Source organism: Nanorana parkeri, unplaced genomic scaffold, assembly GCF_000935625.1.
Source record: "Nanorana parkeri isolate BGI_ZX_2015 unplaced genomic scaffold, ASM93562v1 scaffold2, whole genome shotgun sequence".
Taxonomy (NCBI): Eukaryota; Metazoa; Chordata; class Amphibia; order Anura; family Dicroglossidae; genus Nanorana; species Nanorana parkeri.
The window spans coordinates 2,266,819-2,287,502 of record NW_017306270.1 but is presented as its reverse complement, the minus strand read 5'-3'; the positions used below and the strand labels follow the sequence as shown (position 1 = coordinate 2,287,502).

General features: G+C 41.0%; 1 protein-coding gene across 1 annotated transcript in view; it reads left to right on the top strand.

Moving 5' to 3' along the window:
• Positions 1-20,684, top strand: part of PYROXD2 (pyridine nucleotide-disulphide oxidoreductase domain 2) — a 59,296-nt gene that overhangs the window by 2,393 nt on the left and 36,219 nt on the right. Inside the window, exons 2-7 of the mRNA XM_018562448.1 lie at positions 3,118-3,137; positions 5,118-5,211; positions 7,188-7,261; positions 15,214-15,366; positions 18,973-19,126; positions 19,377-19,438. Of these exons, the coding sequence (XP_018417950.1) occupies positions 3,118-3,137; positions 5,118-5,211; positions 7,188-7,261; positions 15,214-15,366; positions 18,973-19,126; positions 19,377-19,438 (557 nt within the window). The remainder of the gene's footprint in view (positions 1-3,117; positions 3,138-5,117; positions 5,212-7,187; positions 7,262-15,213; positions 15,367-18,972; positions 19,127-19,376; positions 19,439-20,684) is intronic.

Below are 20,684 nucleotides of genomic sequence, written 5' to 3'. Positions count from 1 at the left end.
TTATACCAAGCAATCACTTGAGGCTGCCATGACCTGTTTCCCATAGGAATGAATTGAGTTGGGTCGGAAGCAGCCTTTTTCGAAGGAATAGCTGAAGACTGCTGGATCAGGGCTGAAGGCATACCTCTCAACTGTTCTTCATTTGGAGAGACTGTCACTTATTTGGGATCAAATCCCTCTATCCCTCTTTCCTCCTCAGTTGTCCCCCTTTTTGTCTAATTTACAGATCTCTATGTAAATATTCTATTTAACTACTAAAATTGTTATTCTGCACTAAAACCTTAACCTCATCACTTAATTATCTTGTTTGCTATTTCGAAAAGCCAGTATAAAGGAAAACTGACGGTGAAAGAAACATTTTCTGGGTGCAACCAATCATTTTTGACATCTTAATTCTTAATGGTCCACATAATTGGAGCCATGGCAGGTGTATCCATTGCCTTAAAGGAGAACTATGAGGTGAGTGATTTTCACTCATCCTCATAGTTCTAGCCGACCTGTGACAATTTTCACAGGCCGGCTCAGTAGATTGGGAAGTGAGCGAACACATACCAGCGCTCGCTCACTTCTCGATCCTGTCACTGCAGTGAGCTGTGACAGGGGAGGGACTGGATTCCCCTCTCCCCTGTCCGATCCTCCAGCTGACTGGCAGAATGGACGGGGAGAGGGCGGAACGGACGGGGAGAGGGCGGGTACAGCTGGCTCTGCCTCTAGATAGGCAGAGCCAGCTGTCACTCATGCAGCTGGGCGGATCCAGACATAATTATCGGGATCCGTTTCAGCTGCGTCGTCTCAGTATACAGCTGGCGGTATACTGAGCTTTGGGTAGCGGGAGGATGCTAGTTTGCGTCCTCCCGTTACCCTTAGGAGAACTATGGGGAAAAGCCCTAACCCCATAGTTCTCCTTTAATACACTGCCTGTGCAAATAAAGTCACCACCTGGATTCAGCTAAGCAAATAGGTCAGATCCTTCCACTGGATACGTGTTGTGATCTGGGGTTATCTCAGTTGGTCAGGTCAGCAATGTTATGTGCCCAAAAAATGAGGTCAGCTGCCTACCTGAATATACCGAATGATCAGGATTTTCCATCAATGGATTTTTTCTTTCCTGATGGCACATTGGGCATATTCCACAATGACAATGCCAGGATTCATCGGGCTCAAATTGTGAAAGAGGGATGTACTGGAGAAGATTATGCAGTGGTCCAACTCTCCCTCGTCAAGCTTATCGAAACGATGCCATGGAAAATGCCTGGCCAAAAAGAACATTTTTCTTTTTGGCCAGGCAGTGTACATTGTGCTGGAAGGTGTCTCTCTTTCTCATCTCAGAAAGTTGGTAGGTTTGGTTGAAGTTAGGTATGTTACCTAGTGAACAGCATTTAGGGAGTGGGTAAAACTAATTAAAAAAAAGAAGACTGATCGACCTTGGATCTTATAACTGTTCTACACAAAACATGTGCCTAGATAAAAGTATTTGCCTTACTAGCACTGTCACAGCAGGAGTTTTATTGTACACACATACTGGAGCCTGGGGGTAGCAGAGGCACATGGATATTACTAAGAACCAAGAATCTTGTATCATTTCAGTTATGAATTATTCTCTTGTTACATTTGCATTCCAATTTCTAATTTGCTCACCGTTGACCAGTTTTTTATTATATTAGATGGCACTTTTATTATATTGGGTAGTGTATGTATGTGTATCTCTGACTATGATTAAAAACTCCAGGAGATTTAGTAATTATTCATTTTTATTTTTTTTAGTTGCAGCTCCACATATAGGACTCAAAACATTTCACTGTAACAACATGACCTGTTTTCAGGTGCCTTGCTTGATAAGGGGCCATGTTTTTTCTGCTATAGTCTACAGTCTCCACTGTGTTATTTCAAATAAAAATGTTGGGCTGAGTTACCCACTAACTTCACTTTGTCTTTTTGTATAGACCTAACCTTTTAAACCTGAAAAGTTCACCTTGCAGAGCTCCCCCCTGCTTCCCAGTATTCCAGGGGTAATTGTATGTCTAGAGGATAAGGTATAAGGTCAAATACTTACCCTGTTCCTCGATCACCCCGGCTTCCTTTCCCACTGACAACCAATCCCCCAAAGCCGCTCCTCTTTGTCATAATCCTGGATTGTATGCAATTGTGTTGAGAGCTCACCTACAAAGGGGGAACATCGAATGGCAGAGAAAAGCGCTGGCTGCTGGGGGAGGGAGGAATAAGGTAAATATTTCACTGTATTCAGTGCCCCCTAGATGAAAAAGACATTTAATGTTTGCAATGCAGCTGAGGAGGGGAGGGGGCAGCTGACTAGACATGAGCGATTTTGTTTAGTTCCGAATCAAAATTCTGACAAATTTTCCGAAATTAAGACATTCGGACACATTCGACTTTCCGAATCCCAATGCATCCAAATGTGTCCGAATCCGAATTTCCATTTCTGAAATTCGGAGCCCGTTCGAATTTCGTTCGAAAACTAAACTGAATCGGACATGTGACTTTTCTGGCTAATCAGATGTGTTTTTCGGTGTAATGCATCCGAATGGGTCTTAACATAAATTTTCGTTACGGCAACATAGGAGCCATATACAGTATATACATATAATACTAAAGCTGAGGCTCCCAGACCCGAATGGCATTCGGGATCCGAATTTCCGAATTGCATTCGGGGCTTGGAGCTCCCGAATACCATTCGGGTCTGGGAGACATTATATATATATATACTGTATATTACTAAAGCTGATGCTCCCAGACTTGAATGGCATTCGGGGGCTCCAGAATGCTATTCGGAAATTCAGATCCCGAATGCCATTCGGGTCTGGGAGATTCAGCTTTAGTATTAATATCTGTATATGGTTTTCTGTGGTATTTGCAACGAATATTTGTAAACTCATCCAAAAGTAACAAAAAAATCAGATTTCGCCTGGGAACCCAAAATTAATTGAATTTCGGATCCGAATCTCAAATTCCAAAATAACAAAAAATCTTAATAAAACCAAACCAAATTTTTCCGCAGCTTACATGTTACAGCTGACTGCAGCTTTAAAAACAGCAGCAAATATTTTAGGAAAAGATGATTTTCCGTTTTAGTCAATTATTTCCTTTCTTCTATTGCAGGGCACAATGGTCTAGTGGCGGTAAGTTGGAATCTGCAAGTGCTTTGAAATTATCATATTAGCTCCATCAGATGTTGAGTTGCTTATATGTGATAGATTGGCCATGGGACATTAGGAAAAATTATTCGCTGACTACATTAAAACCAGCAATGTAAGGAATAATTATTAAACAAGGATTTGATTAATCAGTCACAGTTAATGTACAGTAATTTATTAACTGTACACATTGACCCCTTGTGAACGTTTCTGTAAATAACTCTAAAAAGCAGACTAATCCGGCATGAAAACATCCAACACTGCAACAATCAAAGAGCAACTGAAGTCAAACTTTTTTGGATAGAGTGGAGAGGGATTAAAATCCCTGTCAGGTTTTTTTTAATTTTTTTACTATCTATGCAAAAAAAAAATAGCAAGTGATACAACCAAGATTGTAGTGGGTGATGTCTGTTTGTAGATTCTTTGAAAGAGGAAGTCTCTGTGATTGATATAATTTAAGGTTGATGTGATCCAGTGGAGTCAAGTATGTATTCCTTGACCTCCGCACACAGCCACCTCTCGTTGGTCTATTTTTTTGGGATGTATCATTCACTTTGTTTACTAGGTTATTTTAACTTTCCCATAACAATAATTTTCTCCTGATGTTGTGTGTGTTCAAGGGGGAGACCTGTGCAGGGCTATTTCATGTCTAATGGGGGCATAATTACTGAAAGGAATCAGGTGTTAAACTGGGAATATTCCCTTGTTTAAACCCTTAAAGATTTTGCGGTGCCGTAGACTGTGTGGGGCCCATAGGATGAGTGAATGAGTGTTTGAGTGCTACGAACAGCGCTGTTCTTTTATGAAATCATTGAGAAGCGGTGTTGATGGTGCGGTAATTGATGTTTTGCATCACAATAAAGTTTATACTTTTATAAGAAATCATCGGTCTCGGTCTATTAGTAACCACTTTTGCAGTGATCCCCACTTGGAACACTGCTCTCTCCCCTTTTTGTTCCACACACACCAATACATTGCACAGCACATTGACCATGAAGAGGAAGGAGCTGCAGCATACATGTAGAAGTAGGCGGCATAGGTGGACACGTTGATCCCCCAGTGAAAGAAGCACCAGGTCCAGGAGTACTGGCAGTAATTTATGAATAATTTATAATATAATTTTTCTTTTTTCTCTCACCTAACTGGTTTGGGGGCAGCATTTTTTGGCGCGCCCCTGGAAAGTGCCGCCCTAGGCAAATGCCTAGTTTGCCTCGCAGTAGATACACCCCTGGCTTCTGTACCTAGTGGTCGCAGAGTCTGTGACACAGACATTTCCCTGCTGCTCTGCTTGGACTGTCCATATGGGAAAATGGAAAACCTTGAAATATTCAGGTAAATATATTTCACAGCATGACTGGACATTATAAATATAAATATTACTTTACATAGGGGGCTGCAGATCAGCTTTAATAATCTGTATACAAAGTCGTGCTGTCACCAACAAACATCTCATACCAGGTATAGTATATCTTGAAAGCTGAAAGGGTAATGCAATATGTTATACTACCATATTACATGTTTGGGGGGGTGGGGGATTCTTCTCCCTGCAGGCTTCTGTATATATTTTTTATTCAGGCTTTCCCCTCCATTGACCAGTGAGAAACTTCAGAGCCAAGGACCAGGTTCCAGAAATAAGACAAACTTCTTATTTGTCAGTGTGGTCATGTGACTGACCAATGAGCGCTCACCGTTTGTAAGCGTTATGATTATTCCCGACTGCGGGGCTGTCAATTCTAGTGTAAAGTGTACGGATCACTACACCAGTTGACAATGGCATCATAGCGGGGACTGAGGAAGGTGCAGCAGGGTCTGGTGGAGATGGGAAGGTGGCTATGAGTAGGTTCATTTTTTTCACATTTTTTGAAAAGGTGAACTTGCCCTTTCAACTTCCAAAGTGTTTCCTGTTCTTGAAAATGCCTTGTAAAAATAAAAATATATTTACATCCTGTTTTATGCCTTTCGTAGGCAGCTTATTTGCAGAAATCTGGATTGAGTGCCGTGGTTCTTGAAAGAAGACACGTGATTGGAGGAGCAGCAGTTACAGAAGAGATCATTCCAGGTAAACTCCCTCTCATAAGTGATGTCAAGTGTCCCTCTATGTTTTCATAGCAGGAAGGAAGTCACACAGCACAATGCGGTACTGGCACCTGGAAGATTGGTGTAAAGCACTGTAGTGGCAGTGGACTGCCGCATTACTATACTGTATATCCCAGAACCCTGATTTACTAATGGACTAGAGCAGGGGTCACTAAATGGCAGACCGTGGTCCAGCAATGGACCAAGTGGTGGTTCTGTCCAGACTGTGATCGCCAAACTGCGCTGGGTTATGGCTGGCTGACAGTGGGTTCGCCGGCCTCCAATGTCAATGCATCCACTTCCTGCCATAACCCAGCACAGGCCCCCTCCGCTTCAGTCATTGGTTGCTAGGACCGCTGTCGTCCTAGCAACCAATGACATAAGGTAGGGCCCACTGCTATAACTACCACTGATCTACCTAGGAGGCTGTACAGCCACCCAGATCACTTGTACTAGCCACAATCATGCCACTACCCCCACCATGGTTTTTGGGTCTGCCACAAATAGTGTCAGGATGGAGAACAGGAGTAGACCAGGGAATGTCCATTCCTTGATCTGCTCTGTGATCACTGAAGCATGAAGTGCTGTGCTCGCTATGCTTCCTGTTTCAGCTGTCAGAAGCCAGTCGAAGTGTCGGGTAAACAGAATATCAAGCACATTCCTGTGCTTGATGATCTGTATTGGAGAGCAGGAGAGGCATCAGAGGTCTAATAGACCCCTGATCTCCCCATAAAGAGAACCTGTCACCTCCTTCCAACTAACTAATATCTAATATTAAATAGATTAGAAAATGAAGTAAAGTTGTGCTGACTCTGACAATCATTCAATCATGTCTAAGCAAAAACCTTTTTTTTTTTTAATCATCTTTGCAAAGTGAATTTTCATTCACCTTTCAGAAATAAAACTTCATCTTGAAAGTGAACATGCTCTACTGCTTTAGTAAATCAACCCCATTGTGTCGTGTTTATATTGTGTCGTGTTTATATTGTGTCCTTGATTTATATGCAAACCGCTCTTGTAAACTTATTTAAAGTGACACTGAACTCTGGAGTTAAATCTTAAAAATGGAAATGTGATGGACTACAATCTCATGTTAAGTTTTTACTATGTTGCAGTAAAATTATAGTCAATCACGGGAGCAAGCTTGGAGCAGAGACTACTTCACCACACACAGGGACCATGGGGAACAAAAGTAGCCCCCCTCCAGAAGGAAGGACAGTGTCAGCACCAATTCAGAGATGATTTGAGGATCTACAGCCGATTGATACACAAATAAGATACATTTGTCCTAATAGTTATTAGTACTTGAATAAATTTCTAAGATTTAACTCCTGAGTTTAGTGTCATTTTCATAGGCTGTTTCACAAGTGGAACTTCAGCAAACACCTTACACCCTTTTTTCAGAAAGACTAAAAAGGGTTTATGTGTTCCTTTTTGCATATTTTATACATTTTCTATATTTGTATATTGTTTTATATTGATTTTGATGGTCTTTATCAAACCATTTTTGGCTATATAAGTATGGGATGAAAATACTCCAGGAGGTTTAGTGTCTCTATACACCCACATACCATCATTCAGTAGCATGGCGTTCCATTTTAAATAGCCATGACGCTGTATAGCCCTACATTTTGAGGTATTTTGTTAACATTTATAGTTTTACAGCCATGTGTGAATTAGGAAGGCCATAGAGAAATACCATCCTATAATACCCATCCATATTTATACTCTGGCGCCATATTGGCTGACTGTTGCAATCCTGCATTTGTGTACACAAAAGTACAGATACCAATCAGTTGACATTCCAAAAAAAAACCCTGCATCAATGGTAGAACCAATAACCGTATTCACCTTGTCTATTTAAAAACATTTTATGCTCAATTTTCGTTTCAGGCACAAAGCACAATAAAGTGATCAGTAGTATGTTTCCTCTAAAATCTGCTGTCTTGGTTCTTCTAGGTTTTAAATTCTCTAGAGCATCATATCTACTCAGTCTCCTGAGACCACAGATTTATAAAGATCTGGAACTGAAGGTAACGTTTGTTTCTGTTGTAGCGCTATTGGTTACCAGGCAGGGACATGGATATGGCTCTTTCGCTACCCAATAGCTGCATTATAAATGCTTTAAAGGAGAACTATGAGATGAGTGCTTTTCACTCACCTCATAGTTCTAGCCGACCTGTGACAATGAGAGTATCACAGGTTGGCTCAGTAGATCGGGACGTGAGCGAACACATACCGGCGTTCGCTCACCTCTCGATCCTGTTGCAGCTCTCTGCCGTGACAGGGGAGGGGCTGGATTCCCCCCTGCCTGCTCCCCGCTGTAGCTCGCGGTATACTGCAGCGTTTCAGTATACCGCGAGCTGTTGCTTGTGGTATACTGAGCTTAGGGTGACGGGAGGACGGTAGTTTGTGTCCTCCCGTTACCCTAAGACGAACTATGGGGAAAAGCCCTAACCCCATAGTTCTCCTTTTAAGTCTATCCACTTAAAGTTCCAGCCTCATTCACCTCAGTCATGGTTCTTTTTCTCTGGTTGTTCAGAAGGATGGGTGCCAGTCACTAGTAGATTTAAAATGGATAATAAAAGGTTTTATTGCACGTGGCAATATTAAAAGAGGGTGAGGTGTGTATCAGGATATCTTACAGCATACTGGATCTCATTCTGTGAACTAGGTCTCAATCTCTTCTAGACCTTTCATTAAAGTCTCTGGTTATTATCTGTGCTTGCTGGTCCCTATCGAAGCTTACGCTCCTTCGCAATTGGGGTCCTAGTGGCATCCCCAGCTTCACTTCCAAGGCAGGCAAACATAGCAAGGTCCTTGTGTAAAACTTACCACCCAACCATCACTCACCACGTTTCCATATATGAGGGACAGAAGCAGCTTGTTTCCTCAAGGCCATACACTCTTTTCTTCTAGAAGCCAAGTTCTTCAGGGGTTTCTCCCAGAAGGGGAGATCCATTCATCTCTCCATATGTCTAGGAGAGACTGAAAAAGCTGACATCCTCACAGGGTAAAAACCCAGGAGAGAAGAGACGGAACAGAAAGTAGCTTAGATATTAAATAGTTCTCCTAGCTTCCCTAAGCAGGTTCCCCATGCCCACAGATTGGCCAGATATCCCTAACACAGAGTAAGATTTCTTTAGCACACCCTACCGGAGCAAGCTCAAACGTCATGCAGCAGAGAAAATACACTCTGAGATTGCAGAAACACTCCTATTGAGGTATAGTTAGGCTTGGTACAGCCCACTGCTAACTACAGAAGTCCCAAAAATAGGGAAGGAATTTAGGAGATTAACTACTAGACATTTGCACCAGCAAAACATTTGTTTAGTTTCGTTTTGATTTGATTTGGATTTTGCTTTATTTCGTTTTTCGGAATTCGGGTCCGAAAGTCAATTCGTTTCGGAATTCGGATTCAGACTAAATTCGTTAGCGGAAATCCGTACGAACTTTCGTATCGTTTTCATTTTGTTTTGTTCATTGCAGCAAAGTGACATTTAAGAGGGGAAAAAAGTTTTTATGTTCTCAAATGTCACTTTGCTACCACGAATTTTCGCGAAAAAATTAATCGGAAATTCGGAATCAGAAATTCGGATTCGTTTGCATCCGTTATATCTGTAATTCATAATAACTTTTTTTTCTGTAATTCGTAATAATCTGTAATAACCCCTGATACATCCGAATCTCCGAATTTCCGAAATTTCGTCTGAATTTCGATTCGGAACGAAACGAATCGCACAGGTCTATTAACTACATACTTACACTGTTTTCTAAGTAACCTATCCGTGCAGAAATATGGGAGCTGCCACAGCTGACGTGTTTTTGAATGTGCAGGCTCCAGGGCTATCATCATTTGTGCTTCACTCCTTAATGAGCCTCCTTTCTGGTTGCATGCTGATTCTCACTGACAACAGTTGGGAAGCATGGATAAGGTTAACAGTCCAACAGCTTGCATCTTCAAAAACAATCCGACTTCCATATATCTAAAGGTGGCCATACACTGTACAACCATCGCAAGACCTTAGTCTTGCGATGGTTGTACAGGGATTAAAAAAACGTACGATCTGCCTATCTTGGACAGGCAGATCGCACTCTCGATCATCACAAGCCCACCCCCCTGAGCGGCGGGCTTCCGATGACCGCAATGCTGAACGGGCAGTGTGCGCCCGTTCGGCATTAGTCTTCCGAGCACCGTTCTAACCAGCCGAGAATCGTACGATTCCCGGCTGGTTTTCAAACATGCTGGTTCGACGGAAGACGTGCGACCGTACAGTAGAAACGGTCGCACGTCTCCGTTCACACTGCTCGATTCTCGTACTATCGCGGGATTTCCCGCGATTCTCGTACGAGAATCGAGCAGTGTATGGGCACCTTAGGTCTGATAGCTTTTTTTATTTTAAGAAAAGATGGGAAACCTTTGAAACTAGTGAAATGTGCTTATAAAGGGTTGTGTTTCATTTATAGCTGAGAGAGCCATGTAAATTGGAAAGTTATGTCTTTGTTATACAGGGTGTTCTGTCACTGCTGTGAATTGAATCATGCTATTTAACCAGATTTTGCAATGCTGTAATAGCTCTGTTTTTAGGAATCAGCAACAGAGCTACATTATGAAATATCAAATGAGCTGATGCTTCCTGATTTTCTTTGTAATGTGTGAATTTGTGTGTTAGTCATGTACCGAATGCCCTCGGGTCAACTTTCAGTTCCAGTTCTCAAGTTAAATAATTTAGATATTTGCTGCTCATATGATCCAGCAGCCATGCTTAGCCTTTTTATTGATCTGCAAGCTAACTAAGATTTCAAAGTAAATAGGAAAATATTATACACGATGGGCCATATTTTATGGTATGTACTAATTTATGAAAATGATGAGTACAATCATGAAAGTTGTTTTTATTATACCGATTGTAACTAGGACACAGATGGAATTTTCATAAGTCTTACCAAGCACATAAAAAAGCAGGTTAGTTATAACAGAAAAAAAACTTCATAGCTTTTGCACAATGGTAGCATCGGCAGCGCAGACAATGAACAATGCAGGGAAGAACCTGTGCATGGAAACAGTAATTAGTTGGCCAGTTGCATGGCAGCCAGACACAGTGCTTGTTGCAAAAAGGAAGCTGTTCCAGTCCTTCTTTGGCTGCATGGGACAGTGCATAGACCAAGTACTAAAGGGCACCCAAAAGTAAAACAACTTTAGGACCATCACTTCATCTTGCTGCTGCCATGAAAAAATATTTACACCCTTACGCATGTTGTGGCAAGGGCTTCCACCCAGCATAACCGGCCCTGGAGCTCTGCCAGGTCCATGTCTCTTCTACATCTAAAGGCAGGTTCTGGCATTCAGTGGCTGTTCCTACCTGAATAAGCAATTAATGCCTCTGCCTCACAAAGAACTCACCCCCAGGCATAGCAAAGATTCTGGCTGGACTGGAAGGAAGCTTGTCCCAGTGAATTGCATAATGATTCCATTACTATAGTGAAAGCTATACTTACTATAATGGCTCCCATTGGCCATTTCTTTTCAATCAATCATTTGTGGCTACAATCAGCAATATGGATGCAGGGGAATGTTGGAAGGAGTTAAAAGAGTTTAAGAAAATATTCAATCATCTCTTTTATTTAGGGTTTTGGTATGTGCAGTTAAAAAGTAGCTATAAATACAAAGCAGACTACATGCTGCCTCTAATAGCATAGCCTAGCAGTCATTTTTAATAAAACAAAATTGCATGATGCTAGGTAGGGACCTTATACAAAAAAAAGTGTTTTTTATTCTAGTCTGCTTAGGACAGCATGAAGTGCAAAATAAAAGCTCTGTCAATAGCCTGCAAAAAACTTAAATTGACAAGAAAAGAAAATTATGCTGCTGACCTACTGAGTCCAACAGGAGCCCTTGTTCCATTTTCAATTTTTCTACTATGCCTCTGCTGCTCTCTTTATACCCAATGTAGCGCTCCTTCCATCCTTGACCCTCTAAGTGGGCAATCAGTTTTTTCAAGGGGCCAGATAAGAAACTAGGACTGTTGTGGAGGGCCGAAACAATTGCGCCTATTGGTTCGGCCGGCAGTCCCAGTTTCTCATGTGATTAACACACGGTACCGCACAATGCACCTTCTGTGCATTACAGTACTGCAGGTACGTTGCATCGCCATTGAATGGCACCCCGAAATGCACCTCAATGCAATCAATCACACCGCAATGTGTGGTACCACAATACTGTGCATTGTGGTGTGATTGAAAAAAGTAGTGAATGCATGCCGTGTTGTGGTGCAGTAGATCTCAATTTGGGCGGAAGTTGCGGGCAATTAACGAACAGACCCAGTGGGAAGAGGCATTAATAGTAAATATGTGCCACATAACTTTTTCTTTTTATAAACGCCACAGCCAGGAGGTGAGGGAGCAGGAGAGGATGGAGGAGGAGGATGGGTTAAAACTGGGGAGGGAAGACTTTGTCACTGGTTGTTAGAAACACCCAGTGTTCCTAGCAACCAATGACTGCAGAGGACAATCTGTGACATCATTGGTTAATAGGATGCCAGCAGTTTTAGCAACCAAGGACTAAAGAGAAATGTGGTCCGGACAAAGTTCGGTCACTGACCTGTGCTGGGCTATGGCTTGCAGTGGATGCACCCGCCTTGGAGGCCAGTGCATCCACTGTCAGCCAGCCATAAATGAGCGCAGGTCAGCAACTGGTCTATAATGTGGCCATAGAATGCCCAGTGCTGTCATAAATACAAAAACAGGAGCAACCATTAGAACCAATGCTGTGACACTATAGCCACCCAGTTCTACTGCATAGAAATATTTGGATTTTTAAATATCTTTAATTCTCTTAAGATCACCCTTATAATGTTGTAATTGGACTGTCAATGCACATTGAATGCATCTTGTATTTGCATTATAGGTTATAGGGTTTGTTCATTTTCTATTAGCATTGAATACAAATAAAAAATGTATTAGGATAAAAAAAAGCTATTCAAATTCTTATTTAATATATATAATTAGATTACTGTGTAGTGAGGGAGGACAGGCAGAGAGAAGTCCTGAAAAGGACAAAGGGGCAATTGTTCTTCCCCTGAACAAATGTCGTTATTGCTGATCGAGTCTAACGTGTTTATTGCAGGCTAAGCTAATAATTTGGCTAGCACAGACTATAATCACTTTGTATTAGTAAGAATAGGGATGTTAGACTATTTCAATACAGGAGAAACAATCAATTTAACAGAAGCACAATCTTTGCTTTTATTCTTTCTCTCCCAACAAACTCGACTGGATGATCCTTCTATATCAGACTTCCTCAGATTGTAATTTCAGCCATCTTTTACCAACAGCTTGGTCAAACCACTGATTCTTCGGTGTGGGCTGTGTGGATGGTATCAGTGCTTCCCTACTGCAATTGATTTGCTAAAGGCACCAAGGCAGTTCACTTAAAGGGACATTAAACCCTCAGATTTTGTAACATAAACCAATACTGTAATGTGCGCCTTACTGTAATCCATGGTTGTTTCCCATCTCTTTGCTGCTCTTCCGTTTAAATCCTCATGTCTTCTCATGCTTGGGAAGAAACTCCCCTTTGCAGCTGAGTGCTTCTTCCTGTAGTGCTGGCTCAGGTTGCAAACCTACACACAGACACCATGTATCCATTTCAGAGACAAGGCAGTCTGCTGCAAAACAGAAGTTCTGCCCAGCATGAGAACAGATACAGATTTAAAAGGAAGAGCAGCAAAGAGAAGGGAAACAACAATGGATTACAGTAAGGCACACATTACACTATTGTTTTATGTTAAAAAATCTGAGGGTTTAATGTCACTTTAAGGGAATTTGCCTTAGTGAATGAGGTGAAGATCTGCTGGCTTCCATCATTCGATCATGTGCAAGAAAAAATTAAGTATTTTGGCATCTTCTGTGAAAAAAAAGCACATCAAGGCAGCACATAATAAAAAGTATCTCAACACACATTAACTCAAGTGCGTTTAGCAGGTATCAATGAGTGCCAAGCATGTGGTGTGAATAAAGTCTGCTTTAAATGTGCTATTTTGACTATTTTCTATTTGCTTTAAAATGTGCTGTTTAGACACAGAATTAGACTTTCAAGTCAATGTGGAATTGGATCTCTGCAAATTATTTCAATTAATTAATTTCAATTAATTGCAATAAAAAATAACTGATTGCATTAGTATACACAGAGTCATCCCTATAATGATCTAGTCTGAGGCTGTTGCCTGAGGTGGAATTTCTTTGGGTCACAAGGAGGGATTGGCAGGCAGAGCAGCATGGCCGTGGCAGAATGTTTGCAGTGTACCTGCCTCCCCCTTTTCGGCCAGTGCCCCAGGTTGCTAAGAGCCTGGTAGGGAGATGTATAAGGGCCATACAGCTCTCTCCACCAGCTCTTAGCAACCTGGGACGCTTTTGCATGGTCCCACCAAGCTCCTGGCAACCAGTGATGCCGCTGGTTGCTAGGAGCTCAGCGGGATGCTGGCAAGAGCATCCCAGGTTGCTAAGAGCTGGGCGGAGAGAGCTGTATGGCCCTTATACATCTCCCTACATGGCTCTTAGCAGTGTCACTCTCCACTAGCACTACCCACCACACCCTGATTGTGCACCATCCAGCAACACCCTCCCTCCTAAACCCCCCCAGCCCCTCTCGACCCGTCTTAGCGGGCAAAAAAACTAAGAATGCCACTGAGTATGCAACCCTTTTTAAATATGACACACCTAAATTATCACATACGTAGTTAAATGAAGATGATTAGTGTATGGGCAATGGGTTTTGAGTAAATGCGCAATGAGAAAATGGGTTTCGAGTAATTTTTTTTTTTATAGGAACTGTACATGTTTAAATCTGTTGATGAAAGGCCCGTCTGTCATAAACTGATAGTTTCACTCTCTGATCATTAAGAGTTTTATGAAAGTCCTAGCAGTAGTGGAGCTGGCAAGTGGGGTTGCTTGGTCCATTAAAATAAAAACAGTGTTTTCCTTAATGCAACTGTGACACATTATAGTGGATTCTGTGGATTTTAAATGCAGCATGTACCATATTCACCCAATGTACATCAATGCAGCCAGTATTAGTTTACATTACAATTGATATAAGCAATCTACCTTACTTTTCTAAGTTTTATAATTATTTTAGCTTTTATCTTAAAAATTGACCTTTATTCCCTTTGCCTAAAAAATCACATCAGCATACAGCTCTGCATGCTGATATGAAATCATCTTGCATTCATTAGTTAGAAAAAAACATAGTTTTATTTTACTTACAATTTTTTTTTTTTTACTTCCTGGTCCTCTTTGGCACAAATGATGTCATGTGCCCAAGTATTGCATACTGGGAAGGTGACACCAGCAGAGCATTGCTGGGAAATCTCATCTGTAATCTCATGAGATCTCAGGCAAAGACATTTTCTCCCCCTGAGATGATGTGCATGGTCACATGTTCTGGTCACATGTGCCTGAGGTCCAGGAAGTTAATGGCGATCTAGTAATCTGCCCTTAGTAAAAATGGCCACTGTGAGAAGAATGGGGAGGAAAATAAAAATAAGGTATGCAAAGAATAGCCGGCAATTATGTAGAAGTATGTGTTTGTAGATTGCCATTACTAAACATTTCTAAAGCTGCTTTTGTTGTCATTGATGAGGGTAAAGTTCCTCTTTAACTTTTCAGACTGTCCTTTGTCCTTCTCTTATGTACACACTCTCTTGCTCTTTAGCTACTTTAGTCTTTTTTTTTTGTAGCTTAATAATATACAGAAAGTTACGTGTATGTTAATTTAAAAAAAATGGCTATACATTGGAGTGGTTAAAGAGTTTGTAATTAATTATATAGAACACGCCTTGTTTTGTATCATGAGATTTAGGGTTGTGACTACATCTCATTGATTATGTATCTCCATTATTTAGATCGTTATTATACACAGTATACACATATTTGTTGCATATTTTTTGTATTATGAATTTATGTACTTTTTATTATTTGTTTTCAGAAACATGGGTTAAAAATTTACTTTCGAGATCCTCATTCATTTACTCCGATGTTAGAAAATGTGAAGGGACAGCCACCAAGGTCTCTACTTCTAGGGTTAGATATGGTAAAGAACCAGCAGCAGATAGCTCAGTTCTCTAAGAAAGATGCTGAGGTAAGTGGACTATCTACTCATGGTGTATCATGGATTGTAAATAGCTTTTTATCACACAATGTAATGGTAGGTTTTCTACACAGTGGTAGACCTACAGCCATCACAGCTAATGGAGCCAAAGTAAGCAAGCTAGAGGAATCGTCAACCCACCAGTGCCTCACACCCAAATCTATAAAAGCACTATAGAATGTAGTGATTGTGCAGCTTGCCATGAATCCCATCATATTTATAGTATTTGCAGACTCTGCATGATTTACCCAAGCACAGAAGAAAAACATGCAATATCACCAGTTCAGGGTTCCTTACATCTTGCCTTGCCTGCTTCTCATTTATGCAAACCTAAATCATGTACAGCACATATTTTAAAAAAGTGGAAAAAAGCAGGTATGTCAGCTTTGTTGGTATCACAGCACCAGTCCCTCTCACTTCCTGGGCTATCAGCACAGTGGCAGCTGCTCATGTGCCTCTCAGCCACCTATAGCAAATAAGCACCACAAGTACTAGGCATGAACATGCTTTGCTGAGTCTTTCTTTCAGCCACGTTGTCTGCCACCATATTGTGGCAATAAAGTGAAAGAAAGCTCTTTTGACAGATAAACATTGAAAGCCCGTGTCCGCATAGAATAGTTTCACCCAACACTGCCTGCCCAGACATCCCAAGTTGTGAAAAGTGGCAACTGCTTATGATTCCAACACTGGACAATGCCAGAGCTGGCACCTTGGGGTGGCATGGGAATGACTCCCCAGATGCACTGTAGTTCCACACCCTAGCCACAAGCTACCCTCCTGTGTGGTCAGGTGCCCAATAGAGAGTTAAGGCAAACTGTCTTTCTTCCTGCCCTGACCCTTTATCTTGTGACCTGTCATATGGCAAGAAGACTGGAAAAAGGGGAAGCACCCCATTACTCCTCGGCAGGAACATGCTCTGACAAGAGGTCTGAAAATTTAAGTATGTAAGTATCTCAGACTCCCCCCCTCCACATCACATCTCAAAAGTCCTCCTCAGAGCCTCTCCATCCCTATGACTGACCTTCTCTGTTCTGCCACTGTCCTCTACTGCCCCTATGCATTTCTCTACTGCACTGCACCCAAGCACGTCTGCACCTGCCACCATTACATGATTCACACTTCTGCACTGGCCTCCACTGTCCGCCACAGCATCAAACATCACTTCTGCATTGACCACCGCTGTGACAGAGAACCTCCCATGCACTTTTCCACTGGCCACCACTGCACCCACACACTTCTCCACTGACTGCCACAGTATTGATGCAATGCACACTTCTCCACTGGTTGCTATTGTAATGGCATTCACACTTCTGCACTTGCAGCCACTTCACCCATCTACTTTTACGTTGGCCACCAAAGTGTACTTTTGCAGGTTATATATAATGCATTGTCACGTAAACAAAATATATGACCGATATAATGTTATAGATTATTAATGATAATAGAATTTAATATTTTTTTTGTTTCACAAAAGTGTTATTTATTCCTTTAATTTTTTCCTATTAGGCAAACATAAACATAACATTATTGTGTTTTCCAGCTTGATAAGGATAATATTAATCACAATATAGAGCAACTAGTTTTCAAAAAGAACTCTGAAACCAGCAAGAAAAAAAATTACATCTGCCATAGTGTTTGGAGAACAAAGAGAAATAATTCCATATCCTTGTGTAATGGGTAGCAAGAAAAATAGAACATTGTCATAATATAATATTTCTCAGAATATGTTTTGGCATTCTAATTTCAACTCAGGTGCTTATTGATAATCGTAAAAGATATTTCTTTATTCAGCGTTATCCATCTCCAAAACCTGCATTGTGGGACTGAAGACACTGAAAACTGAAAGGAAGCTGCAAGGCCCCATTTGCACCTGAGCGTTTCGTAGCTCCAATACCTAAGTGCTACAATGATCAGCATGAGGAGTTGTTGTTCTCAATGGTCCCTGTTCACATCTACAGTTTTTGCCACCTGGGGTGGGTGGATGGGTGTGTGCAAGGAGGTGCAAGTCCTGGGAGGGTACGCTGCAGGATGCCAATGGTCAGTGAGGAAGCTAGACATTCTGTCACCCAAAGCAAGGGCTCAGAGTTGCTCCCCCCATCCACACTGGTGCCAGAGCATTCCACTCAGCTCCTGGCAACCAGTGATGTCAGTGAGCTGGGTGGGACCCCAGCCAGAGCATCACAGGTTGCTAAGAGCTCTTGGCAACCTGGGACCCTCTTGCCAGAAGGGGGGCTGCAGGCACACCCCCCATATTGCCCAATTAGATGCTGTCTTGAGGCAACTGCCTCACTGTAGAGACTCTGAAACCTGGGATGCCCTGGCTGGTGGGGGGGTGGGAGTGGCGGCAGGCAATATGTGTCTCAATAAAATGCCCCCTGAGGCAACCTCCTCATTATAGGGTCGGCCCTGCATCTGAGCATTCTGTCACTAGTAGCTAAACACCTGTAGCTTGAAAGAGTACATGAGCTTCTTTTGGTTGCAGAATCTAGAGTTTTAGCCTAAATAGATATCAATGAAAGCACCTAAAAAATGCCCATAACATGCTTAACGTGGTAAAAATTAATTAAAAATAATAATTAAAAAAACTAGGGTTGCACAGATACCAAGTACAGTACTCGGTACAAGTACATGTACCGATACTTTTAAGCTCCAGGGCTAGACTAGAGAAAAATTTAAAAGTTAGGAGGCATCTGTCATTTGTAAGGAGCACGCGGAGCTCCTGGGATTTGTACATCTCTGTTTTAATGTATGATTTTGTTTTTATAAATAAAGGGATGCACAGATACCAGTTTTGCGAGTACGAGTACTTGCCGAGTACTTACAAGTACGAGTACTGATAAATTTTTGTTGTCAGGTGACAGTTTTTCTAAAACAATATCGACTAATGATTTCAGGACAGTGGGGGGAGTGCCAGAGCCCGGTCACAGCGGCAACTGCTACAACCCTTGTAGTTCTCCTGAAAATGCCAAGAATCTGCACTGGTACTCGAAAAGTATATGTGCATCCCTAAAAAAAATAAAAAAAAGCGTAAGTCTGAAATGTGCGCAAAAACACCTCTACAAATCCTCAAAAAACAACCAAAGATGCTCAGCTCAAGTGTGAATGGGGCCTAAAGGTCGATCAGCAAAATGATTTAAAAGATATTTATATAAGGATGGCTGTGCCCTAGTTCTTTTAAAACACTGCACTGTTGCTTCACTACTGGAAGTGAATTGGCCTGAAATTGTTTACTCTGGCTCGTACTTTTGGAGTTTGATTAAACTATTAGATCCAATCAAACTGAAGACAACATTCAAGGCTTTATAAAGTTCAAACTAGTTGTTGATTTCCCTGCACCTCACTTGCCATTCATGGTTGTGGAAAACTTGACAATAACATTCTCTATATGTTTTTTGACCAGAATTTGATAGTAGCAAAGTTCCTCTTTTTTTTTTTATTATGACCCCAAGTTGCTAAACCAGAGCTTAAATTAGTATATAGAAATTTGCTTAATACCCTTATTTACTTGACTACCACAATTTGTTGATATGAAAAGGACATGTAATTTTGCTATGACTCATTATGGTTACTTGCTTCGTTCTTTTTCTTCCTCTATAGGCATACCCAAAATATGAGCACTTTATGAATCGTTTGGTGTCGGCAATAGATCCTCTTCTTGATGCACCACCAGTAGACACAGCAGCCATCACTCAGGGGTCACTAGCGCAGAGAGTGAAGTCACTTAAAACTCTACAGCCTTTAATGAAAGCCGGTGTGTGCTACTATATACTTCCGTAGGAAGACCATATATTTTTATTTTTCACTTTATTTTAGATGACAGCTGGCAGAAGATGCATAAAATAATTCCTGCTGTGATTGTTATACTACCTATTGATTTTTTTAGGCTAATAGTAGTTGTATATCATGCTCTAAGAAAGCTATTCAGAGGTAATATATTAAATGAATACCGATTTATTGGTAACCTTGACACTTCTCCTCCTTGTTCTATCTTAACATGCCAGGAATTACACTGGGGAGTCAGATTCCTAAATATTATGAAGTTCTTACTGGTCCTATATCCAAGGTAACCAACTTTTTTGTATTTTTGCAAACAATGGGCTTCGTAGGAAAGTCACTTTTGTCATTGCAGTGTGAAAGGCAGCAAACCGATCCATGCTATGGTCACATATAAATAAGCTTTTGGTTTCCTGCTTAGCTGTAGAAAATAAATCAAAACAACTGGACTGACTGTTTTTTTCTTGAAGACGCTGGTAATGCGACTAGCTTCCTCAATTCAGAAATTCTAAATTGAGAAAACTAGTTGGATGACCAGCGAAACGTCTTCAAGGAATATAGAGCAAGTCCAGTTGTTTTGATTTAGTTTCTACAGATATACCACGACCTGGATGAATGAGATGTTGTACATTGAACATGAAGTCATCCTAAAGTTAATTTAAAAGAAGGTCACTGCAGGAAGCAAATCCAACCTCATAACAACCCTTTACTATTTTATTTTGATACCTATAGTGGGCCTTTGCTTACAGGTGAAACTCGAATAATTAGAATATCGTGCAAAGTTCATTTATTTCACTAATGCAACTTAAAAGGTGAAACTAATATATGAGATAGACTCATTACATGCAAAGCAAGATAATTAAAGCCGTGATTTGTCATAATTGTGATGATTATGGTTTACAGCTCATGAAAACCCCAAGAACCCCAAATCCACAACCTCAAAAAAGTAGAATATTACATGCAATCAATAAAACAAGGATTGTACATGGAACAATATCGGACCTCTGAAAAGTACAAGCATGCATATGTACTCAGTACTTGGTTTGGGCCCCTTTTGCAGCATTTACTGCAATTACTTTTGCATGATATTCTAATTATTCGAGTTTCACCTGTATATTGGGAACAAATATTATGAATAAGCAATGTGTACCTGAACCATATAAATATAATGCATTTGTTCATAAAGTTCTGTATGCCAGATGATGTAAAAATTGTATGTCTGCACAAGCAGTATAAAACAGTTGGAATGTGCGAGTGTGATCTTGTATTCATGCATATATTATACATCATGGTTTCATGCATCACTGCAATAAAAGACTCATAACAATACTCTCCTTTCTACTGAATTACAATTCTATTACAACAAATCTGTCTCCATCTCTATACGCGATTCCCTGCTAATATTATAGCTATTTCTGCAAGGCTGTACATGCCCATAAGAATTTTTAGAGGGACTACATAGATAAACATAAGATGGAGACAAAATACATAAAGTTACCAAAGAAATAGACTATAGTCAGCAATACCTGAAAACA